This window comes from Myxine glutinosa, chromosome 13 (genome assembly GCF_964187855.1).
Source record: "Myxine glutinosa chromosome 13, kmMyxGlut1.1, whole genome shotgun sequence".
In the NCBI taxonomy this organism is placed as follows: Eukaryota; Metazoa; Chordata; class Myxini; order Myxiniformes; family Myxinidae; genus Myxine; species Myxine glutinosa.
In genome coordinates this window covers 39,799,491-39,817,943 of record NC_136273.1, presented here as the reverse complement: position 1 = coordinate 39,817,943, position 18,453 = coordinate 39,799,491, and the positions used below count along the sequence as shown (strand labels likewise).

Here is an 18,453-nt window from a genome sequence, read left to right as displayed (position 1 = left end):
CGTTCGGCACCGTCTACCCTGCGTCATCCAATCGCCCCTCCCACTTTTAATCCCTTTGCCGCGCACTCCACTGAGCTGATTCGCAAATTGGTCCGGATTACAAGTGGACCTTTAAAGGGGGCTCCCCGGGGGGGCTGCTGCGTCCCCATGACAGCTCTCTCTGTACACACGGCCATGTTATTCACTCTTCCCCATCACCGACTCGTTCGCTATTTTTCATGCAAAACTGAATCTCTTGCAATCACTTTATTTATACATTTGATTTTTCGAGTTAATTAATTTTGTAAAATCTTTGCAAAGTTCCCGCCCATTTCACCTGTTTTAAACCACCGTTACAAACGTCACCCACCTTCCCCCCCACTTCTTCCTTTCGGCTCCACATGACATTTCAAGCTTTGATCCCCGTTCCCGCGCTGCCATTGGGCGAGCTCTCACGTGACGTACTAACTCCGCCTGATGGTGACGTCACGCCTGCCAACCTCTGTCAAACACAAAGAACTTTCAAGGATTTGGAGCAAACTTTTTACTCTTCCCCCCTCTCTCTTTCTCTTCCTCCTTTTAACGAAACGGATTTATTTTCTCTTCCCTTCTTCGTACATCCGGCGTTCGTTTATTGTCCTTCATCCCTCCCCCCCCGACCCCATCGGTTTGTCCCTTGTCGTCGCTTCTGCTGAACGGGAACCGTTTGTCCAAGCATGCGGACAAAGTTTAAACGAGGTACGAACACTTGTCTCGCCTCCGTGAGTACTCTCCAGGAGGGACGGACAGGGCAGCGTGTTTGAAACGGTTTTTGTTTGAATTTTGTTTGAAAGTTTTTCGCTCGTTGGGGGAGTCGGGGCTGAGGATGCCATTGGGTGGGGGTTACGGCGTGTCCGTTACAACGTTCACTTTACGGAGGTTTATTTCGCTTGAGTACAACGAGATGGCGCTGCTCACGTGTGGACAAACCGGTCTTGCTGTGCTTGTGGCTTTATAGTTTATTTTAATTTGCATAACCAAAGGGAACAAATTAGTTTGGAGTGGAGGGAAAGAGGGATGAACAAGGCCCGTCCGATAAGGCGCATCGACCTGGGGAAGAGAACTCGTGCTCACACTCACCCCTTCCCATTTATCATCCTTGCTCACCCACCACCTTTACAAATATTAATACCCTCCACACTTTTACTTGTTCTTCCATTTTTACTCGCTTCCACCTTTTTTTTTTTTTTTTTAACTCACCCTTTTTTATTTATTTAACTCGCCCTCATTTTTTTATTATTCTTTTTCTTACTCCTCCCCGCCCCCCTTCCCTTCTCCTCCTCTTTTTGTTTTACATGTCCCCCCTTTTTAACTCGCCCACACCTCTTTACTCGCCCCTCTTTTACTCTTGTCTTGTCTGCCCCCATTATTATTACACGAGCCACACACAACTTTCACCCTACTCCCTCTACCCAAAATATCACAGTCCCCTCTCCACAATTTAACACTTGTCCCCCACCCCACTCCCACCAGTTTCACCCGGTCCCCGCACCCCCACCAGTTTCACCCGAGTGCGCACACCCCCACCAGTTTCACCCGAGTGCGCACACCCCCACCAGTTTCACCCGAGTGCGCACACCCCCGCCAGTTTCACCCGAGTGCGCACACCCCTACCAGTTTCACCCGAGCGCGCACACCCCCCACCAGTTTCACCCGAGTGCGCACACCCCCACCAGTTTCACCCGAGTGCGCACACCCCCACCAGTTTCACCCGAGTCCCCACACCCCCACCAGTTTCACCCGAGTCCCCACACCCCCACCAGTTTCACCCGAGTCCCCACACCCCCACCAGTTTCACCCGAGTCCCCACACCCCCACCAGTTTCACCCGAGTCCCCACACCCCCACCAGTTTCACCCGAGTCCCCACACCCCCACCAGTTTCACCCGAGTCCCCACACCCCCACCAGTTTCACCTCGGCCCTCACACCCCCACCAGTTTCACCTCGGCCCTCACACCCCCACCAGTTTCACCTCGGCCCTCACACCCCCACCAGTTTCACCTCGGCCCTCACACCCCCACCAGTTCCACCTCGGCCCTCACACCCCCACCAGTTTCACCCGAGTCTCTACACCCCCACCAGTTGCACCCGAGTCCCAACATTTCACCCGAGTCCCCACACCCCCACCAGTTTCACCCGAGTCCCCACACCCCCACCAGTTTCACCCCAGTCCCCGCACCCCCACCAGTTTCACCTCGGCCCTCACACCCCCACCAGTTCTACTTTGGTCCTCACACCCCCACCAGTTCCACCTTGGCCCTCACACCCCCACCAGTTTCACCCGAGTCTCTGCACCCCCACCAGTTTCACCTGAGTCCCCACATTTCACCCGAGTCCCCACACTCCCACCCATTTCACCCGAGTTCACACCCCCCCACCAGTTTCACCCGAGTGCGCACACCCCCACCAGTTTCACCCGAGTGCGCACACCCCCACCAGTTTCACTCGAGTGCGCACACCCCCACCAGTTTCACCCGAGTGCGCACACCCCCACCCATTTCACCCGAGTGCACACCCCCCCACCCATTTCACCCGAGTGCACACCCCCCCCCCCCCACCAGTTTCACCCGAGTGCGCACACCCCCACCAGTTTCACTCGAGTGCGCACACCCCCACCAGTTTCACTCGAGTGCGCACACCCCCACCAGTTTCACCCGAGTGCGCACACCCCCACCAGTTTCACCCGAGTGCCCACACCCCCACCAGTTTCACTCCGGTCCCTACACCCCCACCAGTTTTACCCAAGTCCCCAACACCACCACCTGTTTCATCTGGGTCCTCCACACCACCACCAGTTTCACCTGAGCCCCCAACACCCCTACCAGTTTCACCGAGGTCCCCACATCCCCCCACCAGTTTCACCTGAGCCTGCACATACCCATCAGTGTCAGCCATGTCCCCACACCCCCACCACTCTCACATCGGTTGCACACCCACCAATGTTCTCACATCGGTCTCACTCCCCACCACCTCCCTCACGCCGGTCCCCCCCTCAGCCATTCCATGTCAAATCATCAAAGAATCTGCCGTCATCTCTCAGATTTTTGTAAAACTTTGGGAACCAATTGGGACCCATGAAAAACGGCAAGAACTCAAATATTTTTGCTAACAGCCTCTTAATTAGTGAGATACAGACTAACGAACTTTGGACTAATTAGCGCGACGTCGCGAATTCAAATGGCCATATCTCTAAAAGTATAACACCTAGAGAGCTGGTTTTGGTGTCATTTTAAAGGTATTTTCATGCCCTATAAATTTGTCTGGGCAACATTTTCCTACCTCCAATCACAAAAAAGTTATCACAAAATATAAACTTCAATCGTGAATCCAAAAAAATGTATCCTTCAAATTTCCTCAAATTCATCCCAGAGGTACCTTATGATGTCAAGAAGCTTCCACATAAGTTTTGTGATGGGCACTCCAATAGTTTCTGAGATATGAGCAATAATGTACATGTACGTATGGCATATAGGTTCGAAAATCAGCATTTGTAATGTATTATACAATCAATAAGTGAGTTCAAGTACACAGTGTTCACTAACCTGACTTAGGTTCACTAACCAGTGTCACCGATTTTCTTGGTTTTGGATTTCACATATTTATCTGCAGCAAGTCTCTTTTTTGGAATAGGTGATTCTCCAATCAATCCCAAAGACTCATTCAGTGTATTCAGTTCCATTTCAGGAGAATGAAATTCAAACTCCCCTGAACTGCCTGGTATTGGTGATTCACCTCCACCATCATTGTCCTCACTACTGCTAATAGCGCTGCTGGTCACTGGTAATGGTATTTCACTCTGAGTCTCTACCACACCTGGTTGTCTTTTTGCCAGTTTCTTACGACACTGGGTACAGATTTTCTGTGCACTTTGCAGTTTGAGGCTTGGATGAGCGGCTATGGCTTTTTGGCTAACAGCTTTCAAGCCAGACGACTTTGGTTTTTCATGAGCTCCAAAGGGATTGCAGCAGGATTTCTGCTTCAAGATGAACTTTTCCTTGGCAGTCGTCATTTTTCTGCAGCTCCTTCAGAAGTGAACTGCCAATTTCTGTTGGTGGCAGGCCTAAGCATTACACTAAGCCAACTTGGACTTTCCCTGGGGATCTTAGACTGTGAAAGTTGCATCACCTCGAATTACCCACATGGGAAATCCCAGTTGGAATTCCCCAGATGAGAATTCCCCTCAGGCCCAGTTGAAAATGAAAGTATATGATACTTCAAAGCAATTGATGGTTGTTCCCTGTGTTCCCTGTCATGGCTAGGTTAGAATGATTGTATAATACATTACAAATGCTGATTTTCGAACCTATATGCCATACGTACATGTACATTATTGCTCATATCTCAGAAACTATTGGAGTGCCCATCACAAAACTTATGTGGAAGCTTCTTGACATCATAAGGTACATCTGGGATGAATTTGAGGGAGATTTGAAGGATACATTTTTTTGGGATTCACGATTGAAGTTTATATTTTGTGATAACTTTTTTGTGATTGGAGGTAGGAAAATGTTGCCCAGACAAATTCATAGGGCATGAAAATACCTTTAAAATGACACCAAAACCAGCTCTCTAGGTGTTATACTTTTAGAGATATGGCCATTTGAATTCGCGACATCGCGCTAATTAGTCCAAAGTTCGTTAACCTGTATCTCACTAATTAAGAGGCTGTTAGCAAAAATATTTGAGTTCTAGCTGTTTTTCATGGGTCCCAATTGGTTCCCAAAGTTTTACAAAAATCTGAGAGATGAGGGCAGATTCTTTGATGATTTGACATGGAATGACCCCCGCTGCTCCTGCTCACATTTGTCTCCCCCACTAACGCTCATTCCGGACTCCCCCACTAACGCTCATTCCGGACTCCCCCACTAACGCTCACTCCGGACTCCCCCACTAACGCTCACTCCGGACTCCCCCACTAACGCTCACTCCGGACTCCCCCACTAACGCTCACTCCGGACTCCCCCACTAACGCTCACTCCGGACTCCCCCACTAACGCTCACTCCGGACTCCCCCACTAACGCTCACTCCGGACTCCCCCACTAACGCTCACTCCGGACTCCCCCACTAACGCTCACTCCGGACTCCCCCACTAACGCTCACTCCGGACTCCCCCACTAACGCTCACTCCGGACTCCCCCACTAACGCTCAGTCCGGACTCCCCCACTAACGCTCAGTCCGGACTCCCCCACTAACGCTCACTCCGGACTCCCACACTAACGCTCACTCCGGACTCCCCCACTAACGCTCACTCCGGACTCCCACACTAACGCTCACAACAGTCTCCCCCCACCACCGCCCTCACTCCGATCCCCAAACCCCCACCACTATCCTCACTTTGGTCCCCTCGCCCTCACTCCAGGTACCCACCTACCCCTGCCCACACTCCATTCCCCACCCCTACCACCATCCTCACTCTGTCTGCTCTCACGCCAGGCCTCCCCCCTCACCCATTCGCCACCACTTTCACACGAGTTGCGCCTCGCCTTTATGTCCATCTCACGCCTCACCTTGTGCACGTCTACCCCTACCCACTCCCATTTTACCTACTGTTCACTCCACATACACTTTCACACAGCCATGCACCCACTCCTTCACACGAGGTACCCCTCTCCCTCCTCCACTCGATTCCCTCACACTAGTTCATCCTCTCCCCCTCAACTCCACTTCCTCGTACAAGTTTCCTTCATTCCCCTCCCTTACCACAAGCCCTGTTACTGGTTGAGAGTTGGGTGCAAAATCTCTTGGGTCATGGTGATTGATCCCTTCAGTGCATCGACTCCTGTTTGTTTCCATGATCCTTGGCACGAAGCCACATTTTGTCCCTAGTTACCAGACGAGAGATGGAGTTGGCTCGATGTGCGTTAAACAGTTTGAGAAGTTCAAAACGTTATGCTAGCCATTGCCAACAATCTGGAATGCTGAGCTTTCTTAACCTTGGATGTCTTGCTAAGACCATGGACATCTTACGACGACCATGGACTAGCCCATATGTTATTGTATAACAGGAAAACTGCCGTGTGAAAGTGAAAGTTATGTGGCCATTTTTGTGACATTCAGACGCCATTCTCCATAGTTGCATTTGTCCTGACCTGGGATCATCTTCAAGAGACTGATGTCCCTGCTTAACGTTAACCACCAATTTGGTTAGTGCAGAACACGAGGACCCACCATCACCATATACCGACTGTCAACATGTGTTTGTCGATGAATTTGAACCTTTTTATATATTTAACTTTATTTTTAACCAGCGTACATCTCATGGTCGATTTTTAGATCGATAATTGCACGATAAAGAAAACGTCTCGAATCTAGATAACACAATAAAGGATGAAACGATGAGAAACCAGAATGGCACTCGGAAGAGCGCATGCCTTCGCCAGGCTGAGCCGGACCTTAAGCAAAATCGAATCGGCTTCTTTTTGTCAGCTAACCAAGTTTTATCATCATCCGTCCACAACCTTTTGAGGTATCGTGCTACTTATCGTTTTTGGCCACATCTCTCAATGGTGAAGAATCACTTGGGAAATTAAAAAACAAAAGTATCTTATCCGGATCCTGAACTCCCCCATTTAGAGGTGGAGAAAGGTACACTCCGTGCTGCAACCATTGACCACCTCCATCCCCTCCCACACCCCCTCAACCCTCTCATGTTTCACTCCCCCTGGATTCTCCACCTGCCCTCCCAACTCCCTACACCCCACCCCCACTGTCCTCTCAAGGGGTTGATTAAAAACCATTGAAAATGTCGAATTTGGTCGCATTTGTTGAAGGCCCTCCTCCTGAGGTTGAAAAGTCGGATCTTTATTTTCATATCGAGGTGTTTTCAGCATTTTGTGATCTTGGCGTTACTTCTCGAAATAAACTTCACACACATGCACGTAGCAACAACACAATAGGAAGGTATTCGCAACAAACGACAGTCCGAGAAAAAGAGCAGTTCAAACTGGCCATTGCCAGCTCACTTTGCAGGTATGTGGAGGTACGAAGGTTTACAACCTCTGTGAGCGAAGCCCCAAAGAGAAGGTCCTTGTGATGAGCTGGCAGTTTGTTCAGCACTTTGTACATTGGGTAACATTCCATGGTCAGCCTCTGTTGCTCACAAAGGGTGGTTGGGCGGGCAGGGTGGAGGGAGCTGGGGTGGTCATTCATAAATTCTAGTTGCTTCATTTTTTGGGACCTGGCTGTCCGACTGGTGTCTTCTTGTCTTTAGGTCACGGAAGGAATTTGGAACTCGTTTGGTGCCGGCACATGACGGCCTCTTCGAAAGTCATCGCTGGATCGTTAACGTTCTGTCTGACAGGCAGCATGCTCGTTAATGCAGCGCTCACGCTTTAGAAAATAGTGACAAGTTTATAGTCACGTCAGCAATCGAACCTCGATGTAATTGAATTTAATTGAAATTTATCAATTGCCCACAAAAAATGGAAAATTGCACTGTCAAACAAAACTCACAATTTTATGATAAAATATTATACGATGGCTTACATAATTCCAAATACAATTAAAATAACAAATTATTATGATCAAAACAATAAGAATGGGACAACAAATGCACACTATCAAGCTATCAAACTGTTTCCAGCCCCGTCATATTCCTAATCTTCACCGACGATCTTCCTCACTTGAAAATCCTTTATCTCTGCTGATTAATCCAACCCATGCCGTGACATCCCTCATCATTTAGACAGACAGACAGTAGCCTCTTCCCTCTCTTCAGACCTGAACAAAATCACAAGCTGATCAAACACACACTCATTCTCATTTTCTGTCCAAAAGGACTGTTTGGGCAAACTCCCCCCTCACCCCCTCACCCCCCCACCCCCCCACCGCCCCTACCACCCCCATATACTTTCTTAATCTCTTGAGGAAGTTGTGTCACTCAAACACTTGGGTCTCACTATAAGCCCTGATCTTCTTGGGCAAACCACATTTCAAAGTTTGCCTCCAAAGCCAGTCTGGGCATCTTCGGTCCTACAAATTCCTTTCTTGGCACACCTGGACTCCTATCCACCTAAAAGGTTTTCATCCTTTTGCTGTTATGGTCCATACACCCGTATCATCCATGCACCCTATTATGTCACATAGTTTCTTGGTGTGGATTATGAACGTCGCAAATTTAATTCATCACTCACAATGGGTCATATATCACATACAGTCATGTGAAAAAGTAAGTACACCCCATGTAAAGTTTTGACTTTTTCAACATATTTCAACATATAGCTATTTGATCTTCATTTCAACAATATTGATAGATAAAGGTGATATAATATAACAAATATCATGAAACATTTACATTTTGTAGTCCATTGTATAATTTAAATAAACATAAATGCAAATTTTGCATGTGGAAAAAGTAAGTACACCCCCTACATTTATCACTATGTCAAATACCTAAAATTAGAATCAGGTGCACCAGTTCAGGTGCAAATGATTAGAACATCGTTAGAGAGGATCTTGGAGGAACCTGTCTTATTTAAACCTCAGACATTTAGTTTGGTTTGCTCTTTGTTGTTGAAGTGTGCGGCGTCACCATGCCTAGATCAAAAGAGCCCCCGAGGCCTTCAGAAAGAAGGTTATAGATGCCTACGAGTCTGGGAAGGGATTTAAAAAGATCTCCAAACAATTTGAAATCAATCATTTGACTGTCCGGAAGATCATCTACAAGTGGAGAAGATTCCAAACAACTGCCAACTTGTTCAGGCCAGGCCACCCCAGCAAGTTCAGCCCGAGAGCAGACCGTAAGATGCTGAAATAAGTCTCTAAGAACCCCAGAATGTCATCACGGGACCTACAGGTAGCTCTTGCCACTGTTGATGTCAAAGTGCACGAGTCTACCATTAGAAAGAGGCTGCACAAATTTGATCTACATGGGAGGTGTGCCAGGAGGAAACCTTTGCTGTCCAGAAAGAACATCAGGGCAAGAATAAAGTTTGCCAATGAACCTCTAGGCAAAGACCAGCACTTCTGGAGCAATGTGCTCTGGACAAAGGAGTCAAAGGTAGAGCTATTTGGCCACAGTACCAGAAGACATGTTTGGCGAAAACCAAAGACAGCATATGACCACAAGAACCTGATACCAACTGTAAAGCATGGTGGTGGAAATATTTTGTTTTGGGGCAGCTCTGCTGCATCAGGGCCTGGGCAGCTCACCATCATAGAATCCACGATGAATTATTCATTGTACCAGAGGGTGCTTGAGGATATGTGAGGCCATCTGTCGGAGAGTTGAAGCTCAACCGAAGGTGGACCTTGCAACATGACAATGACCCTAAACATACCAGTAAATCCACGAAGGAATGGCTGAAAAGAAAGAAATGGAGGGTTCTGGAATGGCCAAGTCAAAGCCCGGATCTAAATCCCATCGAGATGTTGTGGGGGGATTTTAAACGAGCTGTGCATGCAAGAAACCCCTCAAACTTCGCACAGCTGAAAGAATTCTGCATGGAGGAGTGGGCAAACATTTCTCCCAATCGATATCAGAGACTGGTAGACAGTTATAAGAAACGCCTACTTGAGGTTGTTTCTGCCAAAGGGGGCAATACCACGTATTAGAGCCAAGGGTGTAGTTACTTTTTCCACATGCGAAATTTGCATTTATGTTTATTTAAATTATACAATGGACTACAAAATGTAAATGTTTCATGATATTTGTTATGTTATATCACCTTTATCTATCGATATTGTTGAAATGAAGATCAAATAGCTGTATGTTGAAATATGTTGAAAAAGTCAAAACTTTACATGGGGTTTACATGGGGTACTTACTTTTTCACGTGACTGTATATGAATTGTCAGATTTTTCAGATAAAGATTTCATTTCAATCAATTATGACTGGAATACCACTTCACTGATGACATTGTCGTTATCACTCTTATATACCCCATGGGGAGGTTGATGACATTTGCCAAGTTAAATTTGTTTTCGTTGAGTGGTTTTGGAGAAAATGATGTCCAAATTTCTTCCTTTAATCTAATATGGCTGTCATACCACGTGACCTATGACGTCAGAGTTAGCAATAAAATATTCACCATGGGGAGTTCCTCCTATATTTAAAGTTTTGCATTGATCGGACAAGTGGTCACAGAGAAAATCATTTTTAAACCGAAAATATATCGATGTGGAGAAACACAGACGGGGTCATTGCAATTGTCTCACATCCCCTTCTGGGCAAGACCAATGATGATAGAAAAAAAAATCCATCTATCACAGAAGTTCCTTTGGATAAATGATGTTGATTGAAAAAAAAAAGAATCTATCTAACGCAGAGGTTCCTTAAGATCAATTACGTTGATAGCTTGAAAAGGAAAAGTGAGCCGAGCCATGACGTTTCTGACCGTTCTGAGGCGAGCCATGCCTTGCCGTGCCAGAAGATTCCGAGCCGTGAGCCGTGACAGACCCGACGAGCCACACCACGTCAAACCGAGCAACGATGTGTGCCGGACCGTGCCGTGATATGAAGGACAGTTCTGAGCTGTGCCGAGCCATGCTGTGCCGTAGAATACCACACGCAAGCTTGTGGATTTGCTTTTGTTTCATAAAGAAAAGTACGATTATTTTAGAAATAAATTTATGGTCAAAGTGATGATGGAATTTCAAATGATTGAGTATAATTACTCAGCCATTTTTTTTTTTTTACTGCGAATAAAAATGACTAACGTCTCACTTCTAGCGTTATAGTTGTGAAAACAACCGGAATGGTCATGCAATCAACCCACATTCGGATGTGTATAGTAAAGTTTTGGACAGCATAACTTCACCTTTCCCGAGTGGAAACAAAATGGCGAATTGCCATTTTTATGGCCGCTGGCGGTGAACTTGACATTGGAGGGGGTGGTAGCTGGGCGGTGGTGCACTTGGCACTGGTGGTGGTTATGGCTGATATATGGGGGAGGGCGGGGGGCTTTGACAGACCCTTCCATTGTGGGAGAGGGGGGGGGGGGGGGGACTAGTGAAGGAGGACAAATTTACCCATGCAAATAGTGCTTTAACCACAACATTGCCCAGGTAAAAAAGGGAATTGTAATACTCTCTGCCACCACCACCACGGGGCGCTGCACATATTTACATCTATAATAATAAAAGGCAGTGTCCATCTGTCTGTCTCTGTCTGTCTGTCTGTCTGTCTCCTCCATAACTCCAAAACCATGAAACTTGGTGGCCTCAAACTTTGCATGCATACACCTGGACCTCCAACAGATTGCAATGATGAAAACTGGGTGTTTGGGTGTGTTATAACACCCTTTTTGAAGATGATTAATGAGGTGCTCATACGAAAAAACCCCAAAAAGCCTTTCCAATATGGCGGCCCACCAACTTGGTCAACCCACTGCCACTCGCTGGGTCATTAAGCCGCCATTTTGTTTCAGCCTATTCAAATGTGCCTTGCCTTGGAAACACGATCAATAATTATCATTACATAATTCAAGCATATCATCAAAATCTGGATTCGGATATGAGGATTGGATCCTGTAGACCAGGGGCGGGCAACCTTTTCAGAGTGAGGGCCAGATGAGACTTTTGGAAGGAGATCGCGGGCCGGAGTGAAAAACGAAATCTCAGAATTACTATATTTTGTTTACATGAATAGATTGTACAAAAATTGCATTGAACACTCTACAAATCAATGAGACTGCTGGTGCTGTTTGCCATGAAGAAGTATTTCCATGTCTGGCTCGATGGTTGAGGTAGACAACAGAAGAATGTCATTGAGGTGGCGGTCCGAGAGTTGGGAGCGAAGGTGAGACTTCTTGTACTTCATTTTCGAGAAGAGCTGTTCACAGCAGTAGGTGCTGCCGAACATGGCCACAATGCGTTGGACATGGGCAATGTATTTTTGAAAATTGTTAGAAGGGAGAACGGTGTCGCGGAAGAAGGACAATGGAGAAGAGGTGCGGAACTTCGCCTTCATTTCATCGTTACACTGCAGCTCCACCAACTCCATCTGTAAGGAGGCAGGGGCGTCTTCCACGGGGAAGTCAAAGGGGGCAGTGAAAAGCTTGAAGTCCGCAGCCAGCACCCTGACTCCTGCAAAACGGGAAGCAAATTCCTCACGTAGAGAGTTGACGACACTAACGCAAGTGCCCAGGTCCACATCGTCAGGGGCACATGCAGCAAGGCGAGGAAAATGCACAAACTGACCAGAAGCCAATTGAGCCTCCCACAAGCGCAGTTTAACCTCGAAGGCAGTGATGTGCGCGTACATGTCTGTCACGAGAATGTCTTTGCCTTGCAGCTTTATGTTGAGGGTGTTCAGGTGCGCCGTGATGTCCGTGAGCAGGGCCAGGCGAGCCAGCCACCGCGGATCAGAGAATTGATCAGCGTGGGGAAGGTTCTTCTGACGTAGAAAGGTGGCAATCTCCTGCTGTAGGTCGCACACCCGAGACAGCATGGCCCCACGACTCAGCCAGCGTACCTCACAGAAGTAGAGCAGGTCGTTGTAGTGCACGTTCACCTCGTCCATCAGTGCCTGGAACTGACGATGGTTAAGGCTGCGGGAGAGGATGGAGTTGACGACCTTCACCACGACAGACATGACACCAACGAGGTTGGCAGACTTAGCGCACATGGACTCTTGGTGGATGATGCAGTGCATCTTGTTAATGGGCTGAGTGTATCCGGCGGCTGCACAGTGACGCACTAGCAGCGAAGCGGCGCCCTTCTTCTCACCAACCATCGCCGGGGCACCGTCGGTCGTCACACACACAAGACGGGAGAGGTCCAGGGAGTGCTGATCAACACACAGAAGCACGGCGTCGCAGATGTCTTTCCCAGTGGTGGTGTCGCGCAGCGGGACAAGCTGGAGGAATTCCTCACACACTTGAAAGTCAGCGGTGACGCCACGGATGAAAACGGACAGCTGGGCCGTGTCCTTTGTGTCGGTGCTCTCATCCAGAGCGAGGGAAAAGGCGACGAAATTTGAGCTGCGTGTTTTGAGTGAGTCGTGCACGTTTTCCGACATATCCTCTGCGGCGACGAACGGTGCGGGACGAAAGGCTCACGTTCTCAAAGGCGGAACGCTGCTCTGGACAGACGGAGTCCACTACAGCGAGGAGGCATTCCTTGATGAAGTCCCCATCCGCGAATGGCTTCATTCGGCGAGCAAGGATGCGGGAGACTTCATAACTGGCGCGCGTCACCTTTTCGGCCTCAGTATTCTGCTTGCGGAAGAGTGAAGTTTGTTTCTCCAAGTTGCCTGATAGTCTAACCATGGCGTCCTTCCTTTCGGTGGCAGACACCGACGCGAAGTTTGACGAGCGGTGCTCTGTCTCCCAGTGGCGGCGCACGTTGTACTCTTTTAGGACAGCCAAAGTCTTCAAGCATATGAGGCACTGGGCCTGTCCAAAGCGCTCGATGAAGAAGTACTTCTCCCACTCAGGGTTGAAGATCCGACGCTCGAGGTCCACTTTCCTCTTCTTAACACGCTGGGTCGCAGACATGATGAGCTGAAAAGGAAGAAAATTAGGTATATCAGCAATGAATAAATGATGTAACAGCAAGCAATCTGGGGCACAAAAAATCTCGGAAGACGAATTGTACAGATGAATGTATTTATTTTGCGCGCACGTGGCCAACGCTGAATATGACACAGTTTCACCGTAAAACTGAAATACAGGAAATGAATCAGTCTGCATACTTTTTTTTTTAAAGAGTTCGTTTTCCTTTTAAACAAAAGTTCGTCAATTTCGTTTTCCTTTTAAACAAAAGTTCGTCAATTTCTTTTTTCTTTTACAAACAGAAAGTTCGTTATATATATTTTTTCTTTACAAATAGAAAGTTCGTTATATTTTTATTTTTACAAATAAAAAGGGAGAATAAAATTATTTAAACGCAGCAAATGAAAGATAATAACATGTTCTAACAAACAAAACAAAGCAAATTGAAAGAAAGTGAAAATTGAAATAGGTTTAGAGAACTCTGCGTCGCTTACCTCTTTGTTGCAAGTTATTTGTCCCAGACACCAACGTTTGTCGCAAGCTGACTGAATCGGAAGGACGTCCGTATCACATGCCGGCTGATTTGAAAAGACCGCCTATCAGCAAGCAGGCGGTGTCTAGGCAAGACAGTTCCCCGTGCGCATGTCTTCCGGAAGAGGACGGTGCTGAAGACAAAATGTCCCTTTCTTGAATTCAGACCGGCTAAATATAAACTCTTACATTTACAAATGATATGAGTTTTACTGGGAGGTCCGCGGGCCGGATTGCAATAATAAAGCCTAGCAGGGTGGCGGGCCGGACGCTAAGCCTTCGCGGGCCGGATGTGGCCCGCGGGCCGGGGGTTGCCCGCCCCTGCTGTAGACGAAAAAAATGTCCAAAGCTGGAGTGAAATCTGCCAAAATTTACCATATCTAGCTATTTTTATAACTAAGTATATATATTCATTTATTTAAGCGAGACTGCCATTCTCCTTCTGGGGTTATTTTTTTTTAATTGAACTTAATAATAATTTTTAACTTGATTTATATTTCCATGGGATAGGGGTGTCACTCCACTGTACCTGCGATTTGTTTTTAAAATTCCTCGGCCATTTCAACCAGAAGCGATCAGCTTGTTCTCGCTTGCCAAGCCAGCAGCATTGAATTGCTTGCTGGAGTGCTTAAGCCACTTGCCGAGGGCTCTACAAAAGAAGTCAGAAATACCTGTGTACTTAATTAATTAGTCACAAGGCCAGGAAAGTTTGGGTGTGTTATGACACCCTTTTTGAATACTATCAACCACCACTTGGTGAACGCCATTTAGGCTGCTTTTGCAAGTCATGGCGTTACAGTAGACATAACTCCCTTTTTGTTTTTACGTAGCCGTTTTTTGTGGCCCCTGGTTTGGGGAATGACGAACATTTTTGTGCGATGTACTGACCCTTCCCTCCCTTCCCCCCTCCCCTTCCCTCTCTCTCCTCCCCCTCACCTTCCCTTCCCCTTCCCCCTCAATCCTCTCCTCCCACCCCTTCCCCACTCCTCTCCTCCCCCCTCTCTTCATATTCCCATCAGGAAGCGACTCGTTACCCGGCAACGCCGGGTACTTTTGCTAGTGGAGAATATATGCTCCTCCGCACCCTTACACCCCGGCGTGAGGCCGCAGCCATATAGCCTATGTTATCCCCCTCCTCCCCCACCCCACACACACAAAGTTGTATTTGTACCCCGAGTTTGGGGTTTGTAACTTAAAAGATGTGGCTATGCATAGAACACATACAAACGAAAAGAGAACCAAAAAGGTTTTTTGAACCAAAAAGTTGGATCAAAGGTTTTTTTTTAAATCGCTCTATAGTATATAAGCCTTTGTAGCGATGTGAAAGGTATTATTAAATGATCTGCAGCCCCATTGAGTGTTGGGACGTGTTTTGAGCCCCACAATTTTTTTAAAGAAAAACAACAAAATTTGATTTCTTCAAAATGCCAACAGGATGAGAACAGCACCGGGCAACGCCGGTACCCCTGCTAGTCGTCAATAAAGCGGGCCTGACCAATTTGTGTTTTGTAAGTGATGGCTGTAACTTCCGTCCAATATGTCTGCTCTCATCACTATTTCTGCCTGGCCTCGTTACCTCCTCCGGCACAGTGGTCCTGTGAATAGGCCTCTTTGTTTCAGGACTAGATGAAGGTTTTGCCCATTTCTCACCTTCCTTTTCTCTGTACCGCTTCACATTTAGTGTCTCGCAGCCTCGTTTAGGGCGAATTTCAGTAAATAAATAAAAACAAGCTTTCTCATTCATCTCATTAATCGGTTTCCATCAATGCAAATACATCGGAGTCATTGCTCTCTGTGGAATTTGAATGCTGTCATCTTGAGGAAGGAGGATCTGGTATAGAGAAGGTTCGGCATAAAGTGACTAGATTGATTCCTTGATTCCGGGCCTAGCTAGACTAAGCTATGAAGATTGCCCGAAGGAGACAGGACGTTACACCTTAGAAAGGAGGTGATTATGAGGAGATCTGATGGAGATGTTTAAGATAATGGAGGGTATAAATTAAATAATTAAAGAATAGTGTTTCAGTGGAATGGACAGTGACAGCACCAGGGGCCACATTTTCAGAGTAAAGAAGCGCAGAGTGAGGTTGGTACTTCGGTAAGGGTATTTCCCGCAGATTAGTAAATGCATTCTCATTCTGATATACCATATTATGTTAGTGTCGGTGCTGCCGAAACAGTTTCTGAGCAAGGGTTACACTGGCTGGTTTGCCATTGCCTTCCCAGCAGTAGTCAGCACAGAAATTTGGAATTTGTTTAGGGTGCGGGCGATAGCTCGCCCACTCTTCACGAAGGACACGGTGCGATATTCAATGTCCACGACTAATGCTGGCCCACAGGATGCCCATTTAACGTCCATCCGAGATGGCACACATCACTGGTGAATCACCCTGCCTGTGAAACACCGGGATGACAGTTTATATCTGTGTTGGGCTTACACCCTGCCTGTGATAGCTGTCTTGGGTTTATACCTTTTTTTTCTTTTCTTTTTTTGTATACAAGGTCGAGGCTCGTGTAAGAGCTAACATTGATCACAAAAAGAAAAAGTGACACATCAAACATGAAACTATGATAAAGGGAGCGGGAGAACAAGATGGAGAGCAGGGACACCGAGAGATCTGTGGATGGGAGATTGCTTCAATTGTATCTGGGGTGAATTAGTGGGGGTAGAAATGATCAAGGTTTTGGATAAATAATGAATGAATGATCGTTTTAAGGCCATTTTCCCCGCTAGAGCGGGGGTTTTAGTCTTGCGGGCCCCATGACAATCATGGTTCCCTGTTTGAGGCAATGTTTTTATGGCCGGATGCCCTTCCTGACGCCAACCCTTGGTCACGCTCTTACGATGTGCAGGGATACGGTGTACCTATTCTAAATCGGGGTAAACACCGGGATCATTCATCCCAGCAAGCTGGTACTCAATTTGCCGACCTCGGAGGGATGACAGGCTAAGTCAACCCCCTGGCGTTAATTCAGCGATCGACCGGGATTCGAACCCAGGATCCTAGGATCCCAAGCCGGATGGGATCTGGCTGGGATGGGATCCGGATCGACCCTAACCGCTAAGCCAACACCAGGCTAAACAGAACAGATGGTGGTGAACAGCTGTTTTAAAGACCTAGAGAGAGGAGTGGGATTGAAGAGAGTGAGGGAGTTTGTTCCAGAGGCGGGAGAAAAGAGGAATGAAAGAGCGAAGGTGAGCAGAGAGTCTTGATTTTGGCAGTTTCACCATAAGAGGATTGCAGGCAGATCTTGTGCGACCTGGAGGAATATTTGGGGTACAGAACCCAGAGAGAGCTGGGGGAGCAAGGCTGGAGAGGAGTCGGTAGAAGGCGGAAAGACCTGTGACCCTGCCTGTGATAGCTGTCTTGGGTTTATACCCTGCCTGTGATAGCTGTCTTGGGTGCTGTGATAGCTGCACCTGCGGCCTCAGAGCTTCAGAGAGGCCTATAACTGCCTACTGCCTGTGATAGCTGTGATAGCTGGCTCGCTGCTCCACACTCCACCCTGTCTTGGGTTTATACCCTGCCTGTGATAGCTGGCTTGCTGCTCCACACTCCACCCTGTCTTGGGTTTATACCCTGCCTGTGATAGCTGGCTCGCTGCTCCACACTCCACCCTGTCTTGGGTTTATACCCTGCCTGTGATAGCTGGCTTGCTGCTCCACACTCCACCCTGTCTTGGGTTTATACCCTGCCTGTGATAGCTGTCTTGGGTTTATACCCTGCCTGTGATAGCTGTCTTGGGTGCTGTGATAGCTGCACCTGCGGCCTCAGAGCTTCAGAGAGGCCTATAACTGTCTACTGCCTGTGATAGCTGTGATAGCTGGCTCGCTGCTCCACACTCCACCCTGTCTTGGGTTTATACCCTGCCTGTGATAGCTGGCTTGCTGCTCCACACTCCACCCTGTCTTGGGTTTATACCCTGCCTGTGATAGCTGGCTCGCTGCTCCACACTCCACCCTGTCTTGGGTTTTACCCTGCCTGTGATAGCTGGCTTGCTGCTCCACACTCCACCCTGTCTTGGGTTTATACCCTGCCTGTGATATCTGGCTTGCTGCTCCACACTCCACCCTGTCTTGGGTTTATACCCTGCCTGTGATAGCTGTCTTGGGTGCTGTGATAGCTGCACCTGCGGCCTCAGAGCTTCAGAGAGGCCTATAACTGTCTACTGCCTGTGATAGCTGTGATAGCTGGCTCGCTGCTCCACACTCCACCCTGTCTTGGGTTTATACCCTGCCTGTGATAGCTGGCTCGCTGCTCCACACTCCACCCTGTCTTGGGTTTTACCCTGCCTGTGATAGCTGGCTTGCTGCTCCACACTCCACCCTGTCTTGGGTTTATACCCTGCCTGTGATATCTGGCTTGCTGCTCCACACTCCACCCTGTCTTGGGTTTATACCCTGCCTGTGATAGCTGTCTTGGGTGCTGTGATAGCTGCACCTGCGGCCTCAGAGCTTCAGAGAGGC

At 47.8% G+C, this 18,453-nt stretch overlaps 1 protein-coding gene across 2 annotated transcripts in view; it reads left to right on the top strand.

Moving 5' to 3' along the window:
* Positions 1-455: 455 nt before the first annotated feature.
* Positions 456-18,453, top strand: part of LOC137413039 (homeobox protein AKR-like) — a 48,838-nt gene continuing 30,840 nt past the window's right edge. For both annotated transcript variants that reach the window (XM_068098422.2, XM_078767347.1), the window contains exon 1: positions 456-717. In XM_068098422.2, coding sequence (XP_067954523.2) covers positions 696-717 — 22 coding nt within the window. In that variant the 5' untranslated portion in view covers positions 456-695. The remainder of the gene's footprint in view (positions 718-18,453) is intronic.